General features: G+C 38.7%; 1 protein-coding gene across 6 annotated transcripts in view; it reads left to right on the plus strand.

Moving 5' to 3' along the window:
- Positions 1–12,736, plus strand: part of brun (trafficking protein particle complex subunit brun) — a 595,546-nt gene extending 582,810 nt beyond the window's left edge. For 3 of the 6 annotated variants that reach the window (XM_043411897.1, XM_043411900.1, XM_043411901.1), the window contains exons 11-12: positions 11,830–12,053; positions 12,263–12,736. In XM_043411897.1, the coding sequence (XP_043267832.1) occupies positions 11,830–12,053; positions 12,263–12,475 (437 nt within the window). In that variant the 3' untranslated portion in view covers positions 12,476–12,736. Of the gene's footprint in view, positions 1–11,829; positions 12,054–12,262 lie in introns of those variants that run through there. The other 3 variants (XR_006259965.1, XM_043411899.1, XM_043411898.1) reach the window with 3 other exon arrangements.
- Positions 12,737–12,991: the final 255 nt, after the last annotated feature.

Here is a 12,991-nt window from a genome sequence, read left to right on the forward strand (position 1 = left end):
CAATAGACAATATTTATAATATGCCGTTGATCAATAAGAAGGTTCTTGGTCTCATGAAAGATGAGAACAATGGAGCCATCATGACGGAATTTGTGGGGCTTAGGTCAAAAATGTATGCCACTCGTGTTGAGGGTAAAAAGGAGATTAAAAAAGTTAAGGGTGTTAAAAGTAATGTCGTCGCAAGGACTATAACCTTCGATGACTATACAAAATGTTTGAGAGAAGACATTGAAATGACTCGTAGTCAATCATGCATTCGATCAACATTGCATCAAGTATACACAATTTCCGAGACAAAAGTTGCCCTAAGCCCTCACGACGACAAGCGATATGTCATCCCCGAAACCGTGCAATCTCTACCATGGGGACACTATAAAGTACCATTGTAAATATGTATATGTAAATGTATATGTAATAGAGTGAAAATTGGTTGTACATTTATATGGATAAAAATGCAAAAACGCCCAATGTGTGTGTGTGTGTGTGTGTGCGCGCGTGTGCGCGTGTGTGTGTAGACGTAGAGAAAGAAACTAATGTTGTACATGATGTATATTTATGTGAAAAAAAAAAGTGGAATAATACAGAAATTATTTTTTTCCTGAAAACCCATTGTGTTGTTGTCCTTTTTTTTCCTTATAATTTGGGACCTATACAGTCGCATTTTTCTATAGTAACTAATGACATATTATAAAACATCTGACGACGAAGTGCTTCACTGAAAGTCAAGAAGAAAAAAAGGAAAGTCATTTTTTTTTTTATCCTTATTTTTCATTTTATTGTTTACAAATCATCTTTGCTTATCCAAGTATTATGCGTATTGTCAAAACCGAGCCATTTCACGAGCAGCTGATTACCACGCTTTTTCACTACTTTCTCAACAAGGTATATATCAGGATACTTAACATTGAGCAATTCATGTTCGTAGAACCCTCCGGCAATGGGTTCCTCTCGATAATCTTTCAAATAATATGTTACGGGGTTGGTTTTTCTCACTCGAACTATTGTAAATATTTCAGTCGTCCAATTCGGCGTGTAACCTTTCTCAAATACATTTTTGAACTTACTAATGCGCACTTTATCGCCTATTTTAAATTTCAATCGTTTATTACCATCAACAAAAGTTTTGCTAAAAATATTATGCAGTATTTGTTTTTCATTCATCATACTTACATTTTTCGGTTTCATTTTAATGGTATGATGAACAGTATTATTATATTCTGTAATCAACTTATCAAGAATGTCAGTCCATTTCCAGCTTCCACGCAGACTGAATTGTATCCACATTTTGTGCTTAAGTGTACGGTTAAAGCGTTCACAAATCGATGCTTTCAAGTTACTATACGTTGAATACATATGAATATTAAACTTTCCCATCAATGTCTTAAATTCAAAATTATAAAATTCTTTTCCTCGATCGACGTGAAGATTTTTCGGTATGCGTCCTTTGCTGAGAATCGACTTCATCGCAGCGCTCACATCTTTTCCACTTTTACTCTTCAACGGTGCGGCCCAGGCGAATTTGGAGAATATATCGATGACGGTGAGGAGAAATTTATGGTTGGAGTTGTGTTGTGCATATGCAGACATATCTACAAGATCAGCTTGCCAAGTCTCATCCAGGCCGCGTATATCCACATGTCGACGTGGATAATTCCGCCGAGCGGGCTTATGCAGTTCTTCAACCACCGCAAGCTTCTTTTCACTCATTTTTTCTTCTCCCCCCCACGGTCCTCATCAATTGCAGAAGATAAGAGTCTGGAGGATTTTTCACTGACTTATCATTAGATGATCTCGTAAAAACTTCATATCATCATGAAGTTCTGAGATTTCTCTCTTTATATTATCAATTTCTTCACGGAGATGGGCGAGCTCGGTTCTCACACGCTTTTCTGCAGCCGCCACATTCGATTCACACTTTTGATTCGTTGTATGAGTCACACTATGAGTTATAGAATGAATGTGTTTGCTGAATGCACCGAGTGTTACAACATCTCGAGCATTTACTGGCTCGCCAACGTTGCTCAGTCGTTTTCGTTCCAAGTCGTAATGACCGTCCGATGTAATTTTGAATCCAGCACCTGGTTTACCCGGAGGACCTGCACCACGTCTACTCAACTTTCGTCCAAACACATCGACGCTCATGTTGGTAATGTGGATGAAAGCAAGCCATCACATGTTAATAAATGATTTCAGCTTCACGCAACTCCTCGATAATCGATATAATTTCATTCGAATGTGATGAATTTCCAGCAGCTTGCGATGCGAGTAATAAGCGAAGACGATCCACTAGTTCATTCGGATCATCCCAATGAACATAGTCGATAGAGGTATGCTTTCGTGCTACCTTATACTTGGGCAGAGCACCACCCTTCTTATCGATGCTACCGAGCATTTGGGATATATAATTTTTAAATTTATTATTTTTATCCTGACGTACTGCACCCGTGCGTTTATAAAATTTTTTATGAGCATTCGTTGTGATGACAATTTTCTGATATTTCTCCAAGTCATTTGGTGTTACATATTTAAGTTCGGGCTCTTTTTTAAACAACAGTTCCACCAAGCCAATACTCTTAGGATACTTTTTATCTCCTACCACTATATGATCGAGTTCGAAATGAATTGGTGAATCACCAATCATTAATCTGTTTTGAGCGAGATTTCGTACTCCATACACGCCATCTAATCTTGTTTTGTTATTACTACGCAGTAAACCCAAATATTCACGTATCAAATTATCAACATCCTCAGATGATTCCAAATTATCGTCATCATCATCATCATCATCATCATCATCATCATCATCATCATCGTCGTCGTCGTGCTCTTCATGAACATCATTAATATTATCATTATTTTTAGTTAAGGGTACACCGACATTCTCATCAGTAATTGCATCATGCCAAATATCATCTTTGAAAGAAATATCTTGCCGCATGCTATTTTCTCCAAAATTTGGAGACTCCTCCTCCCCCGCCTCCTCCTCCTTCTCCTTCTTAACATTCACACGTTCATTCTTAATTTTCGGTTTTTTCGTATATGAAACTAACTCCTCTAATGGTTCAACAATCGGTTTAAACACATCTTGCATTTTCTGCTGAGCACTATCACGTCCACTTTTCAACATTCGATGTTTTCGTCTGATTGCATCACTCGCTTTGGCAAGTTCACTCAATACAGCCGTCTCCTTTAAAATTTCTTTGTGCTTCATGTTGACACGAGTAAGTCAGACTTTAGACTGTCTTGTAAAATCCAGGGGAACAATTATTTATCATCATCATCTTCATCATCGACAGTGAGGAAAGAATCAAATCCCCTTCTATATCTTCCAGCATTTAATTCACTGTCCTTGTCAATCGTGATGAACCCATACTTGTCTGATTTCCAACACTTGACACACATTTTTTTGAAACTTGCATAAGTCATATCCGTATTAACATGATCATTATACACATGCTTGAGGTTCATATCATCTTGTTTGAATAGTACTACAAAATTTGCATTGTCTCTCACGAGATGTTTCGGAATACGAGTATATGTCTGACAAAGATAAAAACTATCCACAGTCTCGTGTCTTCCCATGGAAAAAAATGCTCTCACATTGTCCTGTTTCTCACATGCTATATCGTCAAAGATGAATATGGAGTTTGGGCGAGCTTCACTAGGTGCCACAACTTGTTCATGCTCGTTAAATTGGAAAAATTCCACTCCTTCCACAGGTTTAAGCATTTGCTCGAGCAATCGGTATTTTGGCTGCTTCAAAGATTTCGAGTATAGATAAATGTTTTCGAATCTTAAACCATTTGGATGTATTAGGAGCGTGAGTAAGACATTCGTTTTTCCACAATTCGAGGGGCCACAAAACACGGCTCGAATGCTGTTAGGTAGTAAATTTCCATGACGCTTCTTCACACTACCCGCTCCAACAATAAATTCATCGAAATTTATTATGGGGAGTTGCCCGCTCGAAACTTGTTTCTTCGACTTCATCTCGCATGCGACTGATTGAAAAAAACATATAAATGCAACTTTATAATGTTGGAATAGTCAGTCGAGTTGTGACCACTGCAGAGTGATGATTGTACATGATAAACCTGGTAAAGGTTTGATAAACAGTATAATCAATAATCTCCCCGTGGAACTACATCTACCGGGCTATCAGTATTGTGGGCCTGGTACGAAATTGATCAAACGTCTTGCTCGTGGTGATCCTGGTATAAACCCGCTGGACACTGCTTGTAAAGAGCACGATATCGCATATTCGAAAAATCGTGAAAACTTGGAAGCACGACATCAGGCGGATAAAATTTTGGCTGAACAAGCCTGGCGACGTGTAACCTCGAAAGACGCAAGTCTTGGTGAAAGAGCAAGTGCTTGGGCTGTGACTAACATTATGAAGGCGAAAAAGAAATTTGGTCTAGGCATGAAACGAGTGGACAAACGAACCAAACCACAAAAAAGTGTTTGCCTGAAAAAGATCATCAGTGCTGCAAAGAAAGCCATGATTCGTAGTGGTGACCCCCGTGAAATTGTCATGTCAGCATTGAAAGGTGCGCGTGCCAGTGTTAAAGGTGTTAAAGTACGCGCACCTCGGGTTCTACCTGTTCCTCAAAAAACCGGCGGTTTATTGCCCTTCCTTTTACCCATCTTTGCCGGCCTTAGCGCCGTTGGTGCATTATCCGGTGGAAGTGCTGCAATAGTCAAAGCTGTAAATGCTGCTCAAGCAGCTAAAAAGGAATTGGAGGAAAGTAAGCGTCACAACAGAACACTCGAGGCCATCGCTTTGGGTAAAGGTTTACATCTGAAACCATACAAACAGGGTTTGGGTCTTTACCTCGGGACAAAAAACGTATAATCACGCTACCACATCAACCACTCACCGACATCGATCTGCTAAAGTATGCGAGAGCCATGAAAATTCGTAACTTTCGTGGCGTTTTCATGCGTGATACTTTACCTGAAAATGGACCACTCAAACAAGAATCGGCAATCGTGAATTTGGATGAAAATGTGGGCCCTGGGACACACTGGGTTGCATATAAAAAGACTGGTCAGCGAGTCACATACTTTGACAGCTTCGGCAATCTCCCACCTCCACCCGAACTCATGACATACTTCAATGTTGGTAGCGTGAAATACAATTATAAAAAGTATCAAGAATACGATACAATAATATGCGGGCATTTATGCTTGAAATTTTTGTGTGGGCAACTAAATCGGCGAGACAATTATGCACTATATAAATGAGAACTATGGAGCTGCGTGTTTAGTTCTAAATCTGCGAGCATCATGGATGATAGTTTGACGATCACCATTACTGGATCATCCTCCATACTCGAGGCACAATTTTTTCCACCCATCGAACTATCGCCCGACAAAAATTATACTCTTGGACTTGTCGAACTGCTCACATTCAATTCGATTCCAAATATCGACATTGGTTGCAACGAATTCCACGTTGGAACCCATGTGGTGATCATTCCAACGGGCAGCTATGAAATTGAAGATATTGAAAAATATTTGAAAACTGAGTTGGCATCTAAAAACATACAAATTCAGCTTAAGCCGAATAATTATACACTACGCAGTGAAATTGAGTGCAATCAATCGATTGATTTTACATCCAAAAATTCGATTGGACTGGTGTGCATCACCAGTCCAATCGGGTTTTACATCACTGCTGGGTTTTACATCACGTCGATTGGAGCTCAATAAAAGACATGTGTCTGATCTACCCGTGTCCATTCTCAAAGTGAACGCCATTCGAGTCGAGTGTAACATAACCACTGGTGCATATATCAACGGGCGAAAAGTGCATACAATTCACGAATTTTTCCCATCTGTACCGGCCGGCTATAAAATCATCGAAGTACCATCGAGCGTAATTTATCTACCAATCACAACGCGTCACATTGACAATATACAGCTTCGTATTGTCGATCAAGACGGAGATTTAATCCATTTTCGCGGTGAAGTCATCACCATACGACTTCATATAAAATCTCAATGGGCATAATTTACAATCATCGTATTGGCAATATTAATAAGCCGACATGGGAGCGCGAAAGCAGTCGTCGATCAACGCTCAAAGAGCTAACACCACAAAACCTTCTACTATTGAAGAGTTTGGGTCTCAAAATTCGTGGAGTTCGCGTGTAAGAAATTATCTGCTTTGCTCGTTGTGCATCTGCTGCCTGCAATGGAGGAAGAAATCGTAAACATCCAGACACCCGTCATGTTTGACGAATCCATCATACATTATGAGGTTCATGCTCATCAACCATACGCATCGTCAACATACAACAATAGTGATGAAATACGTATTTCAATCCAGCATCAAGATTTATCAATTCTACCGAGTAAAAGTTCAATTCACATTTGCGGCAAACTGACAAAGGCGGATGGTGCAGCGTTAGCTGCAACGAGCCTCGTCAACAATGCCATTTGTCATTTATTCGAGGAGGTGCGTTATGAACTTAACGCAGTTGAAATCGATCGTAATAAAAATGTGGGAATCACATCTCTCATCAAAGGATATACATCTCATTCATCGGCGAGAAGTACAATGCTTGAGAACACCGGTTGGGTCGATGTCGATGAGACGAAACCGATTGTGGACGCAGCAGGCAACTTTAACGTATGCATACCACTAAGCATGCTACTGGGATTTGCTGAAGATTATCGAAAAATGGTGGTGAATGCAAAGCACGAATTGATTTTGACTAGATCACGTTCCGATGATAATGCAATAATAGCTCAAGTAGCCACTGAAGATTATAAAATTACACTACGAAAAATTGAATGGCTCGTTCCATACGTCACCGTGGCAGATAAACGGAAAATTCAATTACTGAAATTCATCGCCAAAGATACTCCAATTCCAATGAGTTTCCGTACGTGGGAATTATATGAATATCCAATGTTACCAGCGACATCGAAACACGTGTGGTCAGTCAAGACATCAACGCAGCTGGAAAAACCTCGATATGTGATCTTGGCATTCCAAACAGGACGAAAGAATAATAAGAGGCAAAATGCGAGTAATTTTGATCATTGCAACGTTACTGATGTAAAATTATACTTGAATTCACAATGCTATCCTTATGGTAATATGAATTTGAATATAGAACAAAATCAGTATGCAGTACTGTATGATATGTATACAAACTTTCAACCGTTGTACTACAATAAGGAGGCCGAACCATGGCTTACAAAAGCGGATTTTCTCAAATTTGCACCTCTCATTGTGATTGACTGCTCGAAGCAGAACGATTCTCTCAAGTCTGGACCTGTTGATGTGCGCCTCGAATTTGAAACAAGCACAAATATTCCGGCACAAACATGCGCATACTGCCTCATTCTACACGATCGCATCGTTGAATACAATCCTGTGAGTGGTGGGGTGAGAAAATTGGTATAAAACCGTACCATCAACTTCTTCAGTCAACAGTCAACATGGATTTTGTCATCGATCTACAAGGCTTCAAAGGACCCATCAATGAGTTCATTCTCAAAGAAATTTCAATCATTCGTGCAGACGTGAAGAATGCAGAACCTCTGACGCTGTTTTTCAAGTCACCATATAATTGGGACGCTCTACCCTGTCAATACAAAATGACAAACAAATGGTTGGAACGAAATTTCCATGGATTGACATGGGACTATGGAAGTATACCATACGATACGGCGAAAGTGATAATTCAATCGATCTTACAACAAGCTCGTGCAATATACGTGAAAGGGAGCGAAAAGTCTTCGTGGCTGAGAAGTTTCTTGGATCTATCAATAGAAATTATCGATATGGAGACTCTGGACTATCTATCGTTGCAGAAGTTGCCGAAAAGTCGCCTCGACTGTCCACACCACCGACACAATAATCGGAATTCGAAATATAATTGTGCGAAAGCGAATGTGAAATCGCTTCGAAGTTGGTTACATGTATATTTAGCTTTGCGTGAACGAGGGATTTTTGAATAAACAAAACATTTTATAATATATAACTTTTGTTTTTCATATTTTTATTTTATATCTCACCTCCTCTTCCTTCTCCAATCAGCCTACAATATTTCATATTATTATAATTATTAATATGATTTTTCAATAATGATCACAATTATACATTTTTTTTTCTTTTCACGAAGATTTTGGAATATGTTTGAACACAATTTTACTCCACTTGTCGGCAAACGTTTCCATGTAAAGTTCCCTCGCTTGAGCCGCCTCCAACAGCTTTTTAAATTCGCCCTCGTCTTGGTCGAAAGCCTCGGCAAGTCTCCCCGGTAGAAAGACCGTGAATTGGTCTCCGATGTTCACGATGTATCGTTTTCCAAATTTGGTTTTCACCGATCGAATATGATGAATTGGGTGATCAGTCTTGACTTCAAGTTCAATCAGCTTCTTCGTCGGTATGTTGTTTTCCAAGGTAGCAACTTTGTTCAATGATGAGAAATCCATTTTGAAGAGTGATTTTTATCTTTTTTTTTTTTTTGGGTGGTCAAGAAAAGAAACTCGTCTGTTTTCGGGCTGATGCGGTAGCTGAATGACGATGTTCCTGTCGATTCTTCCTCTAGAACTTTGACGGCTATTCCCCCTCTACCTTTTTTCTATCGCAACATGCAGCTGCAACTCTGAACAAGTTTAAACACGACGAAAACCTCCCCCATGTCCTTCACTATGCATCCTACGATCAGGTTCAAACGTGATACTGTTACTTCCCCCCCCCCCCCCCCGCCCCTTACAGCGCTCCCGTGCATGGCGAGAGACAGGTTCATGCAAGTTTTCCACTCTCTTGACATTTTCTACAATTTTTTCGTAGAGGCGCAGGAGCATCAATATGATCTTCCATCGAAGATGTATTCCAGTGATCATGACATCGACGGAACGAATGAATTTCAACGTCAGATTTGTAATAATATGGTAAACGCTCCCACAGAATATCCGTAAAGTCACTGAAATATTTCTTGAACGTAGATGGTGATATAATCATGAGTTCTTCTGTCGTCATTTCACGCGGGGTTCTTATACGATAAATTGCGTAAATATTCACTAGTTGCTCCATGATCAAACATTTTTCACAGTCTCGACGTAGTGGTCCTAGATTATCAACATGAAAGCGCACCCACGGTGGATTAAAATGATCATGACAATATTGATATGACTGCACTTCACTATCACTTTGCAAATGTTCAGGTAATCGATCCCATAATGAAGGAATGTATCTGCTATAATATTTTATAAGCAGAACCTTAGGAATCGATTCGAGCTCATTTTTAGTCAATGTCCAAGGTTCTTTCGATGGATGGACTGCATACATACTCGCGCATCTATCCATCTTGAGATCAACTTTGAAAATGAAGTTTTGAAAAACAGTTCAGTTTAATAAAAGTCCATCATTTAAGTTTTTCATTTATCTCTCTCTCTCACTTGCATGCTATTTCCTTTCGGAAACATTCATCTCTCTCTCTCATTCTCACCATTTACCCCATCTAGCTATCTCCCTCTCTCTCCTCCTCCGGACCTGCAGACCCTTCGTCATGGGTCCTTCCCCCCTCCCCTCCACCGATATAGGGCCTACAGTAGTATAGCTATATAGGTTCTGGACTACGGCGCGGGGGATGACGTAGCGGGGCTTCCCCCCTCGCACCGCTTACCCCTCGCCCCCATTTGAGCCAGAACCCGCATAGACTTACTACTGCCGTCGTCACGAACCGCGTATATTGAAATCACACGCGGGACGTGACAATATCATAGAACCTATTTACAAGTGATTTAAATGATAAACTTATTTTCAGTCAAAGGAATTAATGAAATCTTAAAAAGTTTCGTCGACATGCACCGCGTATTTTTTTATTTTATTCTTTTTCACACACACACAGACTACATTTACGCGACTGCTTTTATACCGGTTTAGTTTAGCATTCCACATGTTTTAGTACTATGCACTTCGTTAGATGACGAAAGTTATTTTTATTTATTCCACACGCATTCCATAATGTCAAAACTCCGTTTGTTTATACGATGATCGAAAACTAACACATGGTTTATATATACAGGGTGTCCCATTTTAATCTTACACCTGACTTTTCTCGGAAAATATTGCTCGGATCAAATATTGTGTGGAACAAAACTTTTAGGGGTTGAAGGGGAACGTTTGATAAAAATTGGTTTGTGGATCCAAAATTCAAAATGGCGGCGTTAGAATGGCCGACATGTTTTTTTCGAATGGAAACATAACTTTTTTTCATCACCAAAAAATTTTTCAGCACAAAACCAACAACTTTTGTTGGAAAAATTTTTTGATCAAGTTCATATTTTTTAAGTGAGAACATCATTTTCAACTATTTTAGAGGTATCCAGGATGCACCGCGAAGAGTGTCAGTAACTTTTGCATAATCTTGAGCACGTGTAAAGTTTTTTCTCAGCAATTACGCCACCGATCGTGTTGATTTTGGGCGCAATCGAAAGAGAATTTCTTAATTAACTGAAAGTTCAATTTTCAAAGCCTCAAATGACTCATAACTTCGGTAATTCAAAAAAATCACTTCCCAATTTTACCTCCACCACGGCGAATCGTTTTATTCAGAGAAAGTATACTCGGCGAGAGCCTCGGGCCAGCAGACGACAGGGCTGTCAATGTACTTGTCCCGAGACTCTGCCGAGTCTCTTGACACGGCAGAGTCTCTAAAACGTATTATGGGGGTGGATGTAGATGAGGACCGATTTCGTTATTACGCGAAAACCAAAATCTTCGCGTGCAAAAACATCCCCGGGCCAATACGTCCTCGCGCCCAATCGGCGGCCTCAAAACGTCCCCGCGCCAAAACGTCCCAGCGCTCAAACGGCTCGCGCCAAAACGGCCGCGCCAAAACGGTCGCGCCCAAACGGCCCCGCCAAAACGTACTGCTCCCTGTCCCCCGATTAATATCATAAATTTTAATGCTGCACGTAACACAAATAATATATCTTTTGATTCATAGAACTTTCTCAAGTTCCCGATAGTTGCCGTAGGGATGATTTTTCTGAATTAGCATTAAATACTTGGCCTCGAATTGATATTATAAATTTTAATGCTGAATGTAACTTGGAAGGAAATTTTTCTCATTTGATTTTCAAATATTTTTCATTTTATTTTTCCGTTTTTATTTCTTACGTTTTATTAGATTTTTTGGATACTTTAAAAAATAATTACAGTTTTGTATTTTTTTTTTTTTTAATGTAATTTTTGTTCATGATTTGTGAATTTTTTTTCGAATTTTTGTGTGGAAATTATTTACAGTGGGTTTATCAATTTTTTTTGTGAAATTAGTATTCTCTAATTTTTTTTTCACTTTTGAATATTTTTTAAGAAAGATTAGAATTTCGTTTTTAACCTTGAATAGCTATTGACTGAGTTGACTTAGCGAAAAATGACATCATGCCTATTTTGTAAAGCATTAAGTTATCTACAAATATATGCCAAGAACTTTACAGTATGACATCTCGTTCGTGAGATACAAAAATCAGAAGGAAAAAATGAGCTCTTCTGTGTTATCCTTGTGGGAAATCAACAAGAGCGATGCGCACTAATTTAATATTAATGTTAAGGACTCATGTTTGAACTGGTCTATTCTGGTACTTAAAAAATACTTGTGAGCTTGGTTCCATTCGAAAACGGATTTTTTTTTTTAATCACCCTATTCCATAACATGCAAAAAGTTTTACTTCACTTCAGTTGTGTGTGAATTCGACGCACACAATTTTTTCATTTTTGAACAAACACTAACGCATTCCCAGTGATGTTTTTATGGAATATCATATTTTTCTCAATATTAACTTCGATCTTGTTTATAGAAATCATCATAGACGAAGCTGTGGTGAGAGCCCAGGACGAGATAACATGTACGCTGGGCGATTATATGACTATCGGTGTTGGAATCTGCAATGCCTTAAAACACCCTCTTCACAACCTCACTCTGATTATAAGCTTCTATCAAGATCATCAAAATGGTGTCAATAACTATAGGTTGGATACACGGTTATCAATAGCGGGTGCAAACAAAGTCGTTCTTCCAGCGGTAATTTGGTTTTCTTTTTTCAATTAAACTTTAAATTGATTTCAATGAAAGTTCATTCAAAAAATTTCAATATAAAACTGTTCGGATAAAATCCTAGTTTAGAAATAATTCTTTTCTATTGTCTTCAAAGAATTGATAATGGAATCATAGATTTTATTGGAAATTTATAGAGCAATATAAAGTCAAGGTTTTTTAATTGTTTCATATAGTTGCAGGAATACGGTCGAGCATATCACGAGTGTCGAGTAGTATTCTTCACAGCAGGACAATACAAAATTGATATCCAATGTGGCAGCTCTAAGTCTGATCCAAGCCCGGTGACAATTTGTACAGAACTCGTGAATGCAGGTCACACATGGCGCTTTATACCACCCATCGAAATTTCTGTTAGCGATCGTAAAATTTTTAAAGAACGGTATTAAATCTTTTCACGTACAGCCTGCGATGAGATGACATCATGGGTATCGGGCATTTTACATTGGAAATCATATTTGGACCTTTTATCTCTTATTTCAACTTAAATATGTATGTACTTTACTTATCCATTAAAGAAACTTCTCAATTTCTTTCAATTCTTGCGTCAATTTAGCCGTTTTGGCATAGTGTTCCATGTTTATATATATTGTAAAGAAGCAACACTGATGCCATCTAGCTGAAAAATAAAGAAATTATTATAATCATGATTATAGTTATTATTAATATCAAATTTATTGTTAGTTTAAACGAATACCGTAGAGGGAATGGAATTCTCACGAGCTATAATTAAAGGAAAAGATAATAAAAGTCGTTTCAATTCGGTCTTCAGTGTTTAAGTGTGCGGCAATAACTCTACAACCGCGGAAAAACACACGGTTCGCGGAAAAACTCGAATCGCATATAACCGTCCGTATATATTCATATATGGATACGCCTGGAAAGAAACTTCCAGGCTTACCGTA

Source organism: Venturia canescens, chromosome 2 (genome assembly GCF_019457755.1).
Source record: "Venturia canescens isolate UGA chromosome 2, ASM1945775v1, whole genome shotgun sequence".
In the NCBI taxonomy this organism is placed as follows: domain Eukaryota; kingdom Metazoa; phylum Arthropoda; class Insecta; order Hymenoptera; family Ichneumonidae; genus Venturia; species Venturia canescens.